This window comes from Antedon bifida, chromosome 3 (assembly GCF_963402885.1).
Source record: "Antedon bifida chromosome 3, ecAntBifi1.1, whole genome shotgun sequence".
In the NCBI taxonomy this organism is placed as follows: Eukaryota; Metazoa; Echinodermata; class Crinoidea; order Comatulida; family Antedonidae; genus Antedon; species Antedon bifida.
Window position 1 is genome coordinate 4,331,696 of NC_136228.1, and position 18,657 is coordinate 4,350,352.

Sequence of the window (18,657 nt, forward strand, 5' to 3'; positions counted from 1 at the left end):
CGAGAAAATACAATTTTAGTTTACTTGTCACGTTAAGACTGCTCACAGGCTTTTGAAAAGTGTCTTTAACATTAGCAGGTCACTGAAAATCCATGAGACTGCTTCAAAGAAAGAGAAATACAACGTTGCATTGTAATATTTATTAGAATTGGCTGAGTTTGAATATTTTAATTAGGGCTATTCCATTATAGTGGTAGTAGTATCGTACACTCCACTCTTTTCATGTACGGGATTTTCCATTCAGTTTAATTATAGCTTGAAATTAACATTTATGGTTGAACTTTAGCATTATAAACATCAAGTAATCCATCATGTTCATCCATTGTAAACGACATAAAATATCAACAAGCAACGTGCAGTACTAACATTTTGTTGCGACGTGCTTTTTAGTAGCTGGCTACATTTTTAAAAACAGGAGCGCATATTCATTGAGTTATAAAAGTAATAACTTTATGATTTAGTATTACATAGACAAGACCACCATTGTTATAATAGGCCCTGTAATTTATTTGTTTAAGAAAAGGAGAGGGGTGGCGGGGGGGGGGGGGTGGACGAAATGGCCGATTTCACCTACAGTCATACTTTGAATGATTAGCCTATAATTATCAATATGATCATTTGTAATCAATTGCATTACAGTACTTTAACTAGTCAAATACGCTCTGTATACTATCATGGACAAACGATATCGATTGTCCATGGTAGTACATAAATAAAGTAAAGTAATGTATGTCTATGGTCCATATATTTTGGAGTGGAGTTGTGGCTTGGTGGTTATGATGCTTGGCTGCCACTCTAAGGGTCCTGGGTTCAAGTCCCGTCACATGTCAGGACCAAATTACAACTCCACTCCCAAAGACTTGTAATAAGACTTTGTTTATGTAGAGCATCAAGTGTATATGTTTGTATTGTGAACCTCTGAGGGTCCCTAATGATCAGCAATTGCTGGATGGATCACCCTCATTAAATATGGTGTAAAAAAAAATATATATATATACATGCTATTTATTTGTGTATGTATACTGTTTGTACTACGAACTGTTTCTGTCTGAAAAAAGAATTACAATGCTGTACATATTTCATTCTATCACAAACATTTTTTTTTTTTCAAAACTACTTAATAACTACCTAATAATTGTTTTCTTCCAATAATATGGTATCTTAAAATCATCAGTATCAGTGAAAAACAAAACCACAACAAAAACAAAATATGAGAAGAATATGTTCATGTATTTTCCTCGAGTAAGAATATGCCTAAGGATATATTTTACATATAATTATCATGAACTTAATAGCAAAATTGTGTAAAATTCTCACAGTTTTAACAAACAAAAAATAATCTCATTATTAACTATTATAATCATCAATTTATAGTATCACAACTATGGTTGTCATACATGGCCTAGGCTACATTAAGCTAATAGTTTTAAAAAAAACAGCGAAAAAGTCTAGTCAACTTTATTTATTTTTTTTTTCTTGTTTAAGAAATTCTTAATATACGCGATATTGTGTTCGCTCAACAACCCCCGATCTTCAAAATGCAAAATCAAACTCCATGCGTCTATATACATCCTACGGATAGGGAAGTTGTATCGTCCATCAAGATCCTTTATATCCTGATCACTAAGGGATTTTCCCAGATCAAAAATACTAATGGTATGTTGTGAAAATGATACTACCTCATGTTCCCTGATATTTTTGAAAGGATGAAGTTTCTTTGTGATGCTTGACTCAAAGGTATATTGTTCAGTTACCTTTATTGTGTCATAGAGGACAGAAAGGTTTTTTTTACTTAATAGCCCAGGCCCCATTAAAAGAGCTAACAGCTCGGTTGTACCGTTGGCTCTTTTCAACTCTTCAATGTCACCTAACATTTCTATGAATAAAACCTTTAGAATGTTTAGACTTTGGAATCCACCAGCATCAAACCATCTTACAAAGTCCGCAATTAAGAGTCTAAAATCATCCATCGATAAATCTATATATTGATAGAAAAAAATAGAAACATGTTACTGTAACTTTGTAATCGATTTATATTATTTTGATTATTATTGAAATCATAACTTTCAAACGAAGATTATGAATTAATAATAACAAATACATAAAGCATCACGATAGTTTTTTGACCTATAATCAGCTTTTACAAACTGTCGTATTATTAACAACTCACTCTCAATTTCCATTATTCATCAACACATTATTACATTAACCTACATTGTTACAATCATTATAAATCTTCTTGTTTAACGTTCTTGTGGTTTTCTCCCGACCATACCATTATCTTATTTACTTTATGAATAATTTACCTTCACTTGGTTCACATTCTTGACTTAATGACTCAGTCTCATTTTCATTTTCCTTCTTACTATTGCCTATAAAATAAACAATCAGTTAACACGTTATCAACTTAATGATGACCCAACTTTGATTTTATATTACCATTTAAAAAAGATTCAATAACATTATATTTAACTCCGGAAAAAGATTAAACATACCTTTATCAAGTAATGTGCTTCTTGCTCGTTTGCCTAGACGACTAGCAAACTTTTTTATTTTGTCTGAATTAGCTGCTAATTCTTCCTCGATCTCCAGTTTGAGAACTGCATCCCAAATATTGGAGAAGTTATATTTTCTTAACCCGTAAAAAGAAGTAACATTACGTAATGCATCTGGGTCAACTTGTTTTAGGGCCTTAAACAGTCGCTTTCTGTAAGGTGACAACTTGGTTTTGCTAGTACGCGTTTCCTGAACGTTGTTGTCTCTCATATACTTTGCCAGAAGAACTTTGGCCTGTGTCGCTCCGGATGTTTTCGAAATCTCTAGCAGAATATTAACATCAGTTGATGTTATTAAACCTTTATCTTCAAGCGCATTCAGCAAATCGTTTCCAATGGAAAGTGGGGTTGTAAGGTCACCGATACTTAAGACATCAAATAGAAGGAATCTTATCCATAGGTATTTATCACCGTCAAAGCATCTACTGAGATCAGCTTTTAGGTCTCGGAAACTGACCGATATTTTAGAATCTGCTGTTGATGTGTTGTATTCGTCTGCAAAGAATAAACCTAAATGACTATCTTACAGTACTGTGCAGTAATTTGACGATGCTTTATTAGGCCTACTTATTGGTTTTAAGTTATGTAACATTATTTGGTTCAATTTCTAAACAAAATTAGACGGTATAAACTTACAATAATGGATTCCTATTAAGATACCACAGATTTGGTAATAGTGGGGAACCTAATGTTCAAAAAATCAGTTCCGTGAGATTTTAATGCTCAAGTTGAGTTCTTGGCAGTTTTGGAATCCTTAGGACTAGCAGAATTCATTGCAACTGGGGGCCAATTTTTCCCGACCCTATTTTGGCCGCCATCTTGGATTTCAAAATTGCCCCCATTTTTTACTCAAAACTGATAGTAGCTCCTATTTTAAACCACGTACGAACATAATTTGTGTGATAAATCTTACAATATTATTATAAATCAGTCCAATGGTACAATTTATAATAATAGCATATGGCAGCCATATTGAATTTCAAGATGGCCGCCATTAAAAACGTATATAATGTATGCATTTTATAGTCAGGGTCCTCGTGTATTTCCGTAAGATTTTAATGCTCAAAGTGAGATTTCACTTCTTTAATATGGTGCTAGGATACCAAAAATGCTAGGCAACAAATGTTCACGATCCCGTAACCATGGTAACAGTCCCAAGAACAAAATGGCGCCCAATTGGCCCTATCTCCGTATCCCTTTGGTCTATCAACAAGATATTGGTATCAAAATACTCGGAGCGTATATATTTATATTCATTGTAATGGAACATTTTGACGAAATGTAATAGGAAATGCTATTTTTCTGCACTATTGACCTTTGACCTTGACTTGCATTGTATCTAAAAAACGGCTGGTCATTGAAATTTTAAAATGGTCTCAAATTGCTGAGACCATACATATTTATATTTATTGTAATGAAAATGACCGGAAGTAAAGTTATTGACCTTTGACCTAATAAACATGAACTTGATGTAACAATAATCAGTAATTATTTGTGGTAGGTATTAAACAATGGGTTTATACATATTATTATCATTACACAATGACCCTGACTATAAAATGCATACACTATATACGTTTTTAATGGCGGCCATCTTGAAATTCAATATGGCTGCCATATGCTATTATTATAAATTGTACCATTGGACTGATTTATCATAATTATTATTGTAAGATTTATCACACAAATTACGTTCGTACGTGGTTTAAAATAGGAGCTACTATCAGTTTTGAGTAAAAAATGGGGGCCATTTTGAAATCCAAGATGGCGGCCAAAATAGGGTCGGGAAAAATTGGCCCCCAGTTGCAATGAATTCTGCTGGTCCTAAGGATTTCAAAACTGCCAAGAACTCAACTTGAGCATTAAAATCTCACGGAATTACATTAGGTTCCCCACTATAATGAGAACATTGACACACTCGAGGTACCTATTTAAAATGGCTGCTTTAAAGAAATTGATAAATTGAATAAAAAATGCATACCTTTTATTTTAATAATGTTCATAGTGGACATCTGAAAGTGACACGCCTTAAAAATGGCTGATAATATTCTTCTCTACAATGGAATTTGAATATTTAATTTAGGGCTATTCCATTCTTGTGGTAGTGGTATCGTACGATCACTTTGCTCATTTGGGTTTGAATCGAGTTTTCCATTTAATGTAGTTATATAGCTTTATACAAGTACCATTGGAATATATATATATATATATATATATATATATATATAAATCCAAAGGCAAATTACTGAAAAAAATGACAATGCTGTGGGTATCAGTGGCTGGATCTCAATGGAGATACAAAAATAAAGCGAAAAGCTAAAACAAAAATATATATATATATATATATATATAATTTGAAACGATAAAGAAAGAAACTAGAATGGAGAATGGAATAGCCGTATTAACATATTCCAATTCTAGTAGTCTGGGAATTTCCATTCAGTGTAATTATAGCTTTGAAAAAAAACCCCATAATTTATAACAAACACGGTGAAGTAATAACATCGACATAAAATATCAACAAACAACGTGAAGTACTATACCTAACATTTAGTTGCGATGTGCTTTTTAGTAGTAGGCTACAATTTTTTCAAAACAAGGGCGCATATTGAGTCTAGATTTATCATTAGCATTACATAGACAAGACCACTGTTGTTTTAATAGGCCATATAATTTATTTGTTTACGAAAACGGAGTAAAAACAAAATGGCCACTTTCTCCTTCTACTACAGGGTACTATGAATAATTAGCCTATAAAATAATAAATAATATAAATCAATCAATAGATCACTGTAATCAATATAATTGTTCCTTGTTGTTAGTATTGTAAATGAAGGGGAGCTACATTAAATAATAATTGTAAGTAAGTAAAATCGATAGACTGACCGCAACAATCAGAAATAAAAGTCCAAAGTATCTGCATACTGGAAATATTTCTCCGGAATATATTTTCCAATACTACGATCGAGTATAAAACCTAAGAAACCCCTATAGCAATTTTACACATAGTGACTACAAAAAGTAAAAGACATATTATTATTCCAATCATCCAATAATGCCGTTCATACAATATTCAAACATCACAACCCATTTATTTTAATTTATTTACCCGTTATTAACCCTCTTTATGCAATTATATAGCAATATTTTATGGTTAAGAAGATCAGATTTAATAAGAGATTAGGATTTTAAAATTGAAAAAGCAGTTTATTACTAAAATCTCTCCTTTTAAAAAAAATGACATAAAACATACTATCTAAATACTACCGTATACTAGTATTATACGTACTACTTGTACAGAAACAAATATGTATTTAAAATAATTTACGCCAATACACACTGTATATTGGAGTATATCATAAAGTAATACATTGTAGTAAATAAAATTAATCTACTGCAGTAGAATAATAATATGGGTGTTCGCTTACATTTTCTTTTCTATTTACTCTAGATGTGTCTTGGTGATACTATAGCATTATTATAATATTTGCTTTAATAATTGGTACAACTTTAAGATTGTTTATTGTCTATATCACGCTGGTTCATTATACAAACGTAACCAAATAAATTGACAATAATTTAATACTTTGTCATAAGTATATTTATTTATCTAATGTTAAATACAAACACGCTTTATCATTTAAGACTGTACTATGAGGATGTTTTTTACAGTTGCTCCCAGACAATTTGCAAATCTTTCGATTTTATCTGGTTTATCTTCTAAAAGTACGTCGATCTCCAGTTTCAGAACCACGTCCCAAATATTCTTTAAGTTATGATGTCTTAGTCCGTAGTAAGCGATAAGTTCCCTCAACGCCTTTGGGTGAACTTGTCTCATAGCTTTGAAAAGTCGCTTTCGGAAAGAGGACAACTTTGGTTCATCTGTATTCTGAAGGTTGTTGTCATTTATAAATCCTGCTACAACATACTCAGCCCCCCTCATTTTTGTTAGCTTCGTTATCTCTAAAAGAATGTTAACATTAGTTGGCGTGATTAAACCTCTGTCTTCAAGCGCATTGAATAAATCGTTTCCATTAGAATCTGGAATTGTAACATCACCCACACTTAAGAGATCGAATAAACATAATCGTAACCAAAAGTATCTGTCACCGTCATATAATTTGCTGAGATCAGCTTTTAAGTTTTTGAATTCGTAAAGTGTAGCCTCTGCCATATCGTCGTGTTAAGAAAGTCGTGCTAAAGAATACAATTACAGAACATTGGTTTCACATAGTGCTCGTTATTGTATCAGTTTAGGCCTAATAGTTTATTTTATATATTTTGGAAACGTGCGGGAAGATGACCAAAAAGAGCAAAGCAATCGTTGATTATTCGTCTTTTATGTTTATAGTTTAAACAATGTATCAAAAGCTCATGAAAGAGATTGAGATTAAACTATAATAGCCTATAAGGCCAACATTTCAGGAAAAATATATCTATATGCCTATGGATTGTTTTGTGTAAGTCACTAGAGACATATAGGTAAATGCAATCATGGTGTATCAACAATAGGCATTAATCAAATACATTGGTCTAAATTTGAAATACATGAAGCTAATTTATAGTACATACATTACCTTTTGTGAATAACAATGACTGCGCTGCTTATCCGACACCCTAAAAATGCGACGTAGCTTATCCACAAGAAAACGTACGACAGCGTATAGACCTATATAGGTCCATAATGCATCAATGGATTTATTGTGAAAGTTCAATTAATAGGCTATTCCATTTATGTTTGTGGTCGTTTCAGAAAAACACAAAAGTAAACCACTTGAGAGTTATCACGGAAAAACTATAAACATCTGATTTCATAGAAGGAAATTAGTGTGTGAACGTTGATAATAATCATTTAATCGTCCATCGATTATGTAAATAATCAACAAGTTGACAGAACGGTAATTATGCCCAAATCGAAAAAAAGCGTTTCTCCCACTTCTCACGCGAAGAATAATTATCATAACATGTTTATATTTTTATAAATTATGTTTTTTTATAAGCTATAATTACACTGAATGGAAAATCCCGTACATGAAAGAATATGTTAATAAGGCTATTCTATTCTAGTGGTAGTAGTAGTACGATCACTTTCAGGTACGGCATTCTCCATTCAGTGTAATTATAGCTTTGAAAAAAACCCAGAATTCATTGGTATAACAAACACGGTGAAGTAATAATATAATCTTAATATCAACATCTTTAAATAATAAACCTATTCAATGGTTGGTATTCGTAGAAAAGAATTGAACGAACTTTAGCGTTATAAAAGTAATTAATCCATGTTCATACATTGTAAACAAACAAACAACGTACAGTACTAAAATTGTTTACGATGTGCTTTTTAATAGCTGGCTATATTTTTCAAAACCAGATAAGAGGGCATATTGAGTCTAGTATTGCGTTATTAAAATAATAACTGTATCAATAATATTACATAGACAAGTAGCCTAGACCACCGTTATTATACTAGGCCCTATAATTAATTTGTTTACGAAAACGAGGGGAAAACAAAATGGCCACTTTCTACTTCTACTACAATGGTACTATGAATGATTAGCCTATAACTATCAATAGGATCATTTGTAATCAAATTTCAATATGATTATTCCATTTTGCTAGCATTGTAAATGAAAGGGAAGCTTTAAATAATAATTGTAAGTACAGTAAGTAAAATCGATAGACTGACCGCAATCAGAAATAAAATTCGAAAGTATCTGCATGCTAGAAATAATTATCCGGGATATAATTTTGACATAACCTAGTAATTGAATTGGATAGGCTAAATGCTCACCATGTCGGTTGGTCGGTAAACACTAACTTCAGCACGCGACTGCAGCCATGTATATGGCCTTGTTCAAATAGGGCCTACTGCGTGTTTTAAAACCTAAGAAAGCCCTTCAGCATTGTACAAATAATGACTACAAAAAGTACCAATCATCCAATGAAGTGCCGTTCATACAATGTTCAACGACCACAACCCATTATTTTTGAAATTTATTTATGGTTAAGAAGGGAAGATCAGATTAAGTGATTAAGATTTTAAAGAGACCTGTTGACAAAAACCTCGATACGGTGTGGATTAAAATCGAAAAAGCAATTTATTACTAGAATTTCTCCTTTTGTAAAAAAAAAAAAACATACTATCAAAATACTATACTAGTATTATACGTACTACTTGTACAGAAACAAATATATTTAAATTAATTTACGCCAATACACACTGTATATTGTGGTATATCATAAAGTTATACATTGTTGTAAAGAAAATTATACTGCAATAGAATAATAATATGTTTGTTTGCTTACATTTTCTTTTCTATTTACTCTAGATGTGTCTTGGTGATACTATAGCATTATTATAATATTTGCTTTAATAATTTGTACAACTTTAAGATTGTTTATTGTCTATATCACGCTGGTTCATTATACAAACGTAACCAAATAAATTGACAATAATTTAATACTTTGCCATAAATGTATTTATTTATCTAATGTTAAATACAAACACTTTATCAAAAAGCTTTATCATTTAAGCTTGTAGGAGGATGTTTTTTACAGTTGCTCCCAGACAATTTGCAAATCTTTCGATTTTATCTGGTTTATCTTCTAAAACTACGTCGATCTCCAGTTTCAGAACCACGTCCCAAATATTCTTTAAGTTATAATGTCTTAGTCCGTAGTAAGCGATAAGATCTCTCAATGCATCTGGGTGAACTTGTCTCATAGCTTTGAAAAGTCGCTTCCGGAAAGAGGATAATTTTGGTTCATCTGTATTCGGAACTCTGTTGTCATTTATGTATCCTGTCACAATATGCTCAGCCCCCCTCATTTCTGTTAGCTTCGTTATCTCTAAAAGAATGTTAACATTAGTTGGCGTGATTAAACCTTTGTCTTCAAGCGCATTGAATAAATCGTTTCCAATAGAATCTGGATTTGTAACATCACCCACACTTAAGAGATCGAATAAACATAATCGTAACCAAAAGTACCTTTCACCATCATAGAATCTGCTGAGATCAGCTTTTAAGTTTTGGAATTCGTAAAGTTTAGACTCTGCCATCTCGTCGTGTTTTGTTTTCTACGATATGCTAAAGAATACAATTACAGAACATTGGTTTCACATAGTGCTAATTATTGAATCAGTTTAGGCCTAATAGTTTATTACCTCCGCCAAGGAGGTTATGTTTTCACCCCTGTATGTTTGTGTGTGTGTGTGTTTGTGTGTTTGTGTGTGTGTCTGTGAACAGCCTGGAGGCCACAGTTTTTATCCGATTCTCACCAAATTTGGCAACAATGATCTATGCCCCAAAAGCTCGGACGAGTTCGAATTTGAGGGGAAAAGGTCATAGGTCAAGGTCACAACTAACAAAAAACTATTTTACTGCCTAGAAACCACAGTTTTTATCCGATTCTCACCAAACTTAGCCACAATGATCAATGACACATCATATAATTGTGGTTAAATTTTGAAGGGTCAGGGTCAAAGATCAAGGTCCACAAAAAAACTAAAAAAAAAGAAATAAAAAAATAATTAAAAAAATACATGGATACATAACCATTACACCACACTGCCATCCACAACTTTGTAGTGTGCAGTTAACATATTAACACTTAGAACTAATAAAAAAAAATGTAAACAAAAATATTCAGGGGGCATTTTATGTAGGGGAATTTTACAGTAGGCGGAGGTTTGTACTCTCGGAGTACCCTCTAGTTTTATATATTTTGGAAACGTGTGGGAAGATGACCAAAAAAGAACAAAGCAATCGTTGGACTATGCCCAATTATCGTCTTTTGTGTTTATAGTTTATACAATACACAATACAAAGGATCATGAAAGAGATATTCTAGGCCTAAATTTCATGACAAATATAATATATAGGCCTATGAATTGTTGGGTAAGTCACTAGAGGCATACTGTAGGCCTATATGTAATGCAATCATGGTGCATCAACAATAGGCATTAATACAAATACAGTGGTGTACATTTGAAATGCTTGTAACTAATCTATAACTCCAAAGCAATCGTTAGCCCAATTTTCGTCCTTTGTGTTTAGTAGTTTATACAACTTACCAAAGGATCATGAAAGAGATTGAGATTAAACAATAATAGCCCAGGATATATATATATATATATATCTAGGCCTATGGATTGTCACGGTAAATCACTAGAGACATATAGGTACATGAAATCATGGTGTATCAACAATAGGCATTAATCAAATACATTGGTCTAAATTTGAAATACATGAAGCTAATTTATAGCTCCATGGTTATACATTACCTGTCAAAAATAATGATTGCACTCCGGGCTTATTTGACACCCTAATGGCGACGGATCTTCTCCACAAGAAAACGTACGTCAGCGTATGCAACAATATATATTGATTGTATAATAAGTTCAATTTTAGGCTATTTCATTTATAATGTATGGGGTCCTTTCAGAAAAACACATTGTATCACAAAAGTAAACCACTTGAGAGTTGGAAAAACTATAAACATCTGATTTCATAGAAGGAAATTAGTGTATTTATAGGTTGAACATTGATAATAATCATATAATCGTCCATCGATTATGTAAATAATCAACAAGTTGACAGAACGGTAATTATGCCCAAATCGAAAAAGCGTTTCTCCCACTTCTCACGCGATGAATAATTATCATAACATTGTTATATTTTTATAAATGATGGTTTTTTTTCAAAGCTATAATTACACTGGATGGAAAATCCCGTACATGAAAAGTGATCGTACTACCACTACCACTAATATGAATATTTTAATAAGGCTATTCCATTCTAGTGGTAGTGGTAGTATGACCACTTTCAATACGGGATTTTCCATTCAGTTTAATTATAGCTTTATAAAAAACAAAATATATTGGTATAAAAAACACGGCGATGTAATAACATCGAAACCTTTAAATAATAATAAAGCCTATTCGATGGAAGGTATTCGTAGAAAAACATATTTATGGCTGCATTTCAATTTAGCGTTATAAACATAAAGTAATCCATGATTATCCATAAACGACATAAAATAGCAACAAACAACGCGACGTAAATTACTAACATTTGGTTGCGATGTGCTTTTTAGTAGTAGGCTACATTTTTCAAAACAAAAGCGCATATCTAGATTGCGTTACAACAGGAATACATCTATCATTAGCATTACATAGACAAGACCACCGTTGTTATAATAGGCCCTGTAATTTATTTGTTTACGAAAGCGGGGTAAAAACAAAATGGCCACTTTCTCCTTCTACTACAGTGGTACTATGAATAATTAGCCTATAAACTATCAATACATCACTTTAATCAATATAATTTCTACTTCAGTAAGATTAACATTTTGGGTAAATTATAACCTAAATATAATTGATGATAAATAAACTGTTAGAAATTACCAACACACCTTTCAGAATCTAGTTGAAGAATCTAGATTTGTTCCTGCAGTTAAATAGGATTTGTGTGCACATTACTAAACTACTATTATTATATTTAGGCCTATATACATTTTTATTGTTATTAAATTTCATTGTTTTAAGCTTTTTAACATTATAAAGGTAATAATAACAAACACATTTAAGAAGTCAATTCCCTTTTCTCATTCAGTGTTTAACACCGCCTAACACCGAAAATCAAACTCAATCCCCGCTGATCTGTCTGTTTACTCCTTAAGGACATTAAAGTTCGTTGCGTCCATCAAGAGTTTCACGCTGCTGCTCTAGCCAGCTACGTCCCATGAGGACTACACATTCATAAGCTAAAGCAAGCAGCAGTTATAGTATCTAAGGCCGACAGTTTTGCGACTTTAATTTATAGATCCCAGCTGCTGGACCCAAAAAACGTCTATGAGGGCTCACGGTTGAACGATTTTTTTCTTATCTAGGCCTATTTAACACCCCCTTAACTTCTTCGAGTTTGTCTTCACTCAGCAGCCCTCTCGGTTCAAAATCTAAAATCAAACTCCAGCTGTCTGCATACTTCTTCAGGACAGGAAAGTTGTATCGTCCATCAAGAGATTTTACATCTGAATCACTAAGATCCTTTCCCAGATTAAAAATCTTGATTGTGTGTGGTGAAAATGATACTGGATCACGGTTCTTGATATCTTTGAAAAGAGGAAGCTTTTTTGTGACACGTGATTCAAAGCCAAGTTGGTTAGTTACTTTTAAAGTATCATACAGGACAGAAATATTTGTTGAACTCAATAGCCCAGACCCAGTTAAAAGAGCTAACAGTTCGATTGTACTGGGAGCCCTTTTCAACTCTTGAACGTCGCCTAAATGTATGCATAGAACTTTTAGCTTGGTGAGGAGACCACGTTCATCATACCACTGTGCAAAATCCGCAATCAACTGTTGAAAATCATCATTCGAAAGATCTGTACGGAAAGAAAAAGGAAAAAATACAATATTATCTACCAAAATTCAATAATAAACATCTTTGCTCAAATTATTATAAATTGTACAGCAACACTTTTAGGCCAAGTGCATTTTGTTTTTATCGTATTTCTATAATTATTGTCATCAACTTATTATTTTTTATGATGTATTAGAAACTATCAGTCTATTCATAATCATCGTGCAATAATCATTCCTTTCATCTTCTTTTGTTTTTCTATTTTCATTCTTCTATTAAAAAAAAAATTTACCTTCACTTGGTTCGCATTGGTCACTCGATGATACGCCCCTAGTTTCGTTATTTATAGTATTGCCTAAAATAGAAAAGTAACCATGAGTTATTGCCAACTAAGTTATTCAGATAATAGTTATGTCAATTGTTTAAAATCAAATATTTCTTCAATACAAATTAGATAGTTTTGAACGGGAATGATATTACTTTTAAAACTAGACTAGCTTATTTTCTGATGTACATACCCTTAATAATCAGGATGTCTTTCACAGCTTGTCCTAGGCAATTCGCAAACCTTTCTATCTTGTCTGGTTTATCTTCTAGAACTACGTTGATCTCCAGCTTCAGAACCACATCCCATACATTCTTATAGTTATGATGTCTTAGTTCGTAGTAAGCGATAAGATCTCTCAATGCATCTGGGTGAACTTGTCTCATAGCTTTGAACAGTCGCTTCCGGAAAGAGGACAACTTAGGTTGATTTGTATTCGGAAGGTTGTTGTCATTTATATATTTTGTAACAATATTCTCAGCATCTTTCATTTCTGTTAGCTCCGTTATCTCTAAGAGAATGTTAACATTGGTCGGTGTGATTAAACCCTTGTTTTCAAGCGCATTAAATAAATCGTTTCCAATAGAATCTGGATTTGTAACATCACCCACACTTAAGAGATCGAATAAACATAATCGTAACCAAAAGTACCTTTCACCGTCATAGAATTTACTCAGAGTAGATTTCAAGTTTCGGAATTCGTAAAGTTTAGAATCTGCCATCTCGTCTTATTGTATAGGTAGGCTATAATAAAATATTGATATTATTGTTTCTGTTTATTTTTTAGTAGCTTTCATATAAATTATATTTGTAAACTAAACGGATGATGACCAAAATAAGAGAAAGTGAGATCTCCAATTTGCTTATTTTGTATTTCTAGGCCTTTTAGGCCTAATAAGAGTTGAACAAAGCAATCGTTGGACTATAGCCCAATTATCGTCTTTTGTGTTTATAGTTTATACAATACACAATACAAAGGATCATGAAAGAGATATTCTATGCCTAAATTTCATGACAAATATATAATATATAGGCCTATGAATTGTTGGGTAAGTCACTAGAGGCATACTGTAGGCCTATATGTAATGCAATCATGGTGCATCAACAATAGGCATTAATACAAATACAGTGGTGTACATTTGAAATGCTTGTAACTAATCTATAACTCCAAAGCAATCGTTAGCCCAATTTTCGTCCTTTGTGTTTAGTAGTTTATACAATTTACCAAAGGATCATGAAAGAGATTGAGATTAAACAATAATAGCCCAGGGATATATATATATATATCTAGGCCTATGGATTGTTTTGTGTAAATCACTAGAGACATATAGGTACATGAAATCATGGTGTATCAACAATAGGCATTAATCAAATACATTGGTCTAAATTTGAAATACATGAAGCTAATTTATAGCTCCATGGTTATACATTACCTGTCAAAAATAATGATTGCACTCCGGGCTTATTTGACACCCTAATGGCGACGGATCTTCTCCACAAGAAAACGTACGTCAGCGTATGCAACAATATATATTGATTGTATAATAAGTTCAATTTTAGGCTATTTCATTTATAATGTATAAGGTCCTTTCAGAAAAACACATTGTATCACAAAAGTAAACCACTTGAGAGTTGGAAAAACTATAAACATCTGGTTTCATAGAAGGAAATTAGTGTATTTATAGGTTGAACATTGATAATAATCATATAATCGTCCATCGATTATGTAAATAATCAACAAGTTGACAGAACGGTAATTATGCCCAAATCGAAAAAGCGTTTCTCCCACTTCTCACGCGATGAATAATTATCATAACATTGTTATATTTTTATAAATGATGGTTTTTTTTCAAAGCTATAATTACACTGGATGGAAAATCCCGTACATGAAAAGTGATCGTACTACCACTACCACTAATATGAATATTTTAATAAGGCTATTCCATTCTAGTGGTAGTGGTAGTATGACCACTTTCAATACGGGATTTTCCATTCAGTTTAATTATAGCTTTATAAAAAACAAAATATATTGGTATAAAAAACACGGCGATGTAATAACATCGAAACCTTTAAATAATAATAAAGCCTATTCGATGGAAGGTATTCGTAGAAAAACATATTTATGGCTGCATTTCAATTTAGCGTTATAAACATAAAGTAATCCATGATCATCCATAAACGACATAAAATAGCAACAAACAACGCGACGTAAATTACTAACATTTTGTTGCGATGTGCTTTTTAGTAGTAGGCTACATTTTTCAAAACAAAAGCGCATATTGAGTCTAGATTGCGTTACAAAAGTAATACATCTATCATTAACATTATATTGAGACCACCGTTGTTATAATAGGCCCTGTAATTTATTTGTTTACGAAAGCGGGGTAAAACAAAATGGCCACTTTCTCCTTCTACTGCAGTGGTACAATGAATAATTAGCTATAAACTATCAATACATCACTGTAATCAATATAATTTCTACTTCAGTAAGATTAACATTTTGAGTAAATTATATCCTAAATATAATAGATGAAAAATAAACTGTTAAAAATTACCAACACACCTTTCAGAATCTAGTTGAAGAATCTAGAATTGTTCCTGCAGTTAAATAGGATTTTTGTGCACATTACTAAACTACTATTATTCCTAAAATTATTATATTTATATACATTTTTGTCGTAATACATTTCATTGTGTTAAGCTCTTTAACATTATAACGGTAATTATGACAAACACCTTGAAGAAGTTAATTCCTTTTTCTCATTTGTTTAACACCACCTAACATCTAAAATCAAACTCCATCTGTTGTCCAGGGAGGTATACCTCCCTGATCTGTCTCTATACTCCTTAAGGACATTAAAGTTCGTTGCCCATCAAAAGGTTTTAGATCTGCATCATAGGCCTACATTATAACAATTCAAATCGTTTTTCCTTATCTAGGCCTGTTTAACACCCCATTAACTTCTTCGAGTTTGTCTTCACTCAGCAGCCCTCTCGGTTCAAAATCCAAAATCAAACTCCAGCTGTCTGCATACTTCTTCAGGACAGGGAAGTTGTATCGTCCATCAAGAGATTTTACATCTGAATCACTAAGATCCTTTCCCAGATTAAAAATATTGATTGTGTGTGGTGAAAATGATACTGGATCCCGGTTCTTGATATCTTTGAAAAGCGGAAGTTTTTTTGTGACAGGTGATTCGAAGCCAAGTTGGTTAGTTACTTTTAAAGTATCATACAGGATAGAAAAATTTGTTCGGCTCAACAGCCCAGGCTCGGTTAAAAGAGCTAACAGTTCGATTGTACTGTTAACTCTCTTCAATGCTTGAACGTCGCCTAAAATATATATGCATAGAACTTTTAGCTTGGTGAGGAGACCACGATCATCATACCATTGTGCAAAATCCGCAATTAACTTTCGAAAATCATCACTCGAAAGATCTGTACGGATTGAAGAAAAAAAAATACAATCTTATCGACAAAAAGTCAATAATAAACATATTTGTTCAAATTATTATAAATTGTACAGCAACACTTTTAGTCCAAGTGAATTTTGTTTTTATCGTATTTCTATTATTATTGTCATCAACTTATTATTTTTTATGATGTATTAGAAACTATCAGTCTATTCATAATCATCTTGCTATAATCATTCCTTATCATCTTCTGTTGTTTTTTTACTTTCATTCTTCTATTAAAAAAAAATTACCTTCACTTGGTTCGCATTGGTTACTCGATGATACGCCCCTATTTTCGTTATTTACAGTTTTGCCTAAGATTGAAAAGTAACCATGAGTTAATCAGATAATAGTTATGTCAAATGTTTAAAATTAATAATTCTTCAATAACAACAATACAAATTAGATAGTTTTGAACGGGAATGAAATTACTTTTAAAACTAAACTAGCTTATTTTCTGATGTACATACCCTTAACAATCAGGATGTCTTTTACAGCTTGTCCCAGACAATTTGCAAACCTTTCTATCTTGTCTGGTTTATCTTCTAAAACTACGTCGATCTCCAGCTTCAGAACCACGTCCCAAATATTCTTTAAGTTATGATGTCTTAGTTCGTAGTAAGCGATAAGATCTCTCAATGCATCTGGGTGAACTTGTCTCATGGCTTTGAACAGTCGCTTCCTGAATAAGGACAACTTAGGTCCATTTGTATTCGGAAGGTTGTTGTCATTTATGTATCCTTTTACAAGATTTACAGCATCATTCATTTGTGTTAGCTCCGTTATCTCTAACAGAATGTTAACATTAGTTGGCGTGATTAAACCCTGGTCTTCAAGCGCATTGAATAAATCGTTTCCAATAGAATCTGGATTTGTAACATCACCCACACTTAAGAGATCGAATAAACATAATCGTAACCAAAAGTACCTGTCACCGTTATACCATCTACTCAGTTTAGATTTCAAGTCTCGGAATTCGTAAGGTTTAGAATCTGCCATCTCGTCTTATTGTCTAGGTAGGCAGGCTATAACAAAAGACATTGATATTATTGTTTCAGTTTGTTTATTTTTTAATAGCTTTAATATAAATTATATTTGTAAACTAAACGGAAGGATGATGACCAAACGAAGAGAAAGAGAGATCTCCAATTTGCTTATTTTGTATTTCTAGGCCTAATAAGAGTTGAGTTTGGATTATACAACTACACTTGTTGTTGTACTAGGCGCATGAGTACAACTGTATAATCATGGAAGATATTGACAGTCATAGTACAATTATTATACAGTAGTAATCTCACGACAACAACATTACTATATTACGGATGAGTGGTTGTGTTGTGTAAGTCACCTAAATACTACACCGACAGCGGTCTTAAAATACATAACCAGACCCCTTTTTGACACCTATTCTGAAACAATATTATATTGTTATTATTGGAAAAAGTAATATACATTACCTAATATAAATGAATAATATTTGACACACCCAAAAATGTCGACGTAACTTCTCCACAAGGAAACGTCAATACGTATATTGATTGAAGTTTAGGTTATTCCATTATTATATATATATATGGCCGATAGGATCAGAATAACAAATTATATCACAAAGGTACGTTGTCGCGGAAACAATTAACTCAGCTGATTTCATAGAAAGAAAACTATTTATAAGTTGACTGTTGACATGAAGTAAACCAGTTAGGTAAACAATCAATAGTCTGACAGATACGCTCGAATCGAACCAGTGACAAAAACGTTAATTTAATAAGGGCATTTCAGCCTAGAAAGATCAAAGTTTTTTAATGCTTTATATTATCATATCGGTCATGTAGGCCTACAAACCTGTTATAATGGACCATTATATGATGGGGGGGGGGGGGGGGGTGGGGAATAATTGGCATAAAAAATGGCGTTTCTCCTACTTCTCACGCGATGAATAATTATCAAAGCATTGTCAA

General features: G+C 32.5%; 5 protein-coding genes across 8 annotated transcripts in view; 1 reads left to right on the forward strand and 4 right to left on the reverse strand.

The window, feature by feature from the left end:
* Positions 1 to 18,657, forward strand: part of LOC144838754 (microtubule nucleation factor SSNA1-like) — a 204,999-nt gene that overhangs the window by 6,936 nt on the left and 179,406 nt on the right. The window lies entirely within an intron of this gene.
* LOC144838739 (uncharacterized) lies at positions 1,432 to 4,577 on the reverse strand. Its single transcript, XM_078694200.1, has 4 exons — positions 4,537 to 4,577; positions 2,496 to 3,050; positions 2,307 to 2,372; positions 1,432 to 1,978 (listed from the first exon to the last, which is right to left on the reverse strand). The coding sequence occupies exons 1-4, from the start codon at positions 4,565 to 4,567 to the stop codon at positions 1,449 to 1,451; spliced, it is 1,182 nt and encodes a 393-aa protein (XP_078550326.1). The 5' UTR covers positions 4,568 to 4,577; the 3' UTR covers positions 1,432 to 1,448.
* Positions 5,184 to 7,401, reverse strand: LOC144838749 (uncharacterized). Of its 2 annotated transcripts, none has more exons than XM_078694218.1 (2): positions 7,133 to 7,401; positions 5,184 to 6,752 (listed from the first exon to the last, which is right to left on the reverse strand). In XM_078694218.1, exon 2 carries the CDS (start codon positions 6,727 to 6,729, stop codon positions 6,196 to 6,198), a length of 534 nt encoding a protein of 177 aa, XP_078550344.1. In that variant the 5' UTR covers positions 6,730 to 6,752; positions 7,133 to 7,401; the 3' UTR covers positions 5,184 to 6,195. The 2 variants fall into 2 exon arrangements, with proteins under 2 accessions (XP_078550344.1, XP_078550345.1); XM_078694219.1 differs by having other exon boundaries at positions 7,128 to 7,401.
* LOC144838750 (uncharacterized) lies at positions 8,689 to 11,212 on the reverse strand. The gene is made up of 2 exons (XM_078694220.1): positions 10,840 to 11,212; positions 8,689 to 9,643 (listed from the first exon to the last, which is right to left on the reverse strand). Exon 2 carries the CDS (start codon positions 9,613 to 9,615, stop codon positions 9,085 to 9,087), a length of 531 nt encoding a protein of 176 aa, XP_078550346.1. The 5' UTR covers positions 9,616 to 9,643; positions 10,840 to 11,212; the 3' UTR covers positions 8,689 to 9,084.
* LOC144838740 (uncharacterized) lies at positions 11,739 to 18,265 on the reverse strand. Of its 3 annotated transcripts, none has more exons than XM_078694202.1 (4): positions 18,157 to 18,265; positions 13,438 to 13,988; positions 13,212 to 13,274; positions 11,739 to 12,941 (listed from the first exon to the last, which is right to left on the reverse strand). In XM_078694202.1, exons 2-4 carry the CDS (start codon positions 13,964 to 13,966, stop codon positions 12,439 to 12,441), a joined length of 1,095 nt encoding a protein of 364 aa, XP_078550328.1. In that variant the 5' UTR covers positions 13,967 to 13,988; positions 18,157 to 18,265; the 3' UTR covers positions 11,739 to 12,438. The 3 variants fall into 3 exon arrangements, with proteins under 3 accessions (XP_078550328.1, XP_078550329.1, XP_078550327.1); XM_078694203.1 differs by lacking the exon at positions 18,157 to 18,265 and adding an exon at positions 14,678 to 14,853; XM_078694201.1 differs by lacking the exons at positions 11,739 to 12,941; positions 13,212 to 13,274; positions 13,438 to 13,988 and adding exons at positions 15,590 to 16,682; positions 16,951 to 17,013; positions 17,170 to 17,724 and having other exon boundaries at positions 18,157 to 18,250.

Excerpts from the sequence above, each read along its gene's own strand:
- LOC144838739 (XM_078694200.1), bottom strand. The coding sequence starts at position 4,567 with ATGTCCACTATGAACATTATTAAAATAAAAG. Across the intron at positions 2,373-2,495 it reads AAGCACATTACTTGATAAAG|GCAATAGTAAGAAGGAAAAT; the intron begins GTATGTTTAATC and ends TTTATTTTATAG. Across the intron at positions 1,979-2,306 it reads AGAATGTGAACCAAGTGAAG|ATTTATCGATGGATGATTTT; the intron begins GTAAATTATTCA and ends ATCAATATATAG.
- LOC144838750 (XM_078694220.1), bottom strand. The coding sequence starts at position 9,615 with ATGGCAGAGTCTAAACTTTACGAATTCCAAAACTTAAAAGCTGATCTC.
- LOC144838740 (XM_078694201.1), bottom strand. The coding sequence starts at position 17,698 with ATGGCAGATTCTAAACCTTACGAATTCCGAGACTTGAAATCTAAACTG. Across the intron at positions 17,014-17,169 it reads AGACATCCTGATTGTTAAGG|GCAAAACTGTAAATAACGAA; the intron begins GTATGTACATCA and ends TTTCAATCTTAG. Across the intron at positions 16,683-16,950 it reads CCAATGCGAACCAAGTGAAG|ATCTTTCGAGTGATGATTTT; the intron begins GTAATTTTTTTT and ends CAATCCGTACAG.
- LOC144838749 (XM_078694218.1), bottom strand. The coding sequence starts at position 6,729 with ATGGCAGAGGCTACACTTTACGAATTCAAAAACTTAAAAGCTGATCTC.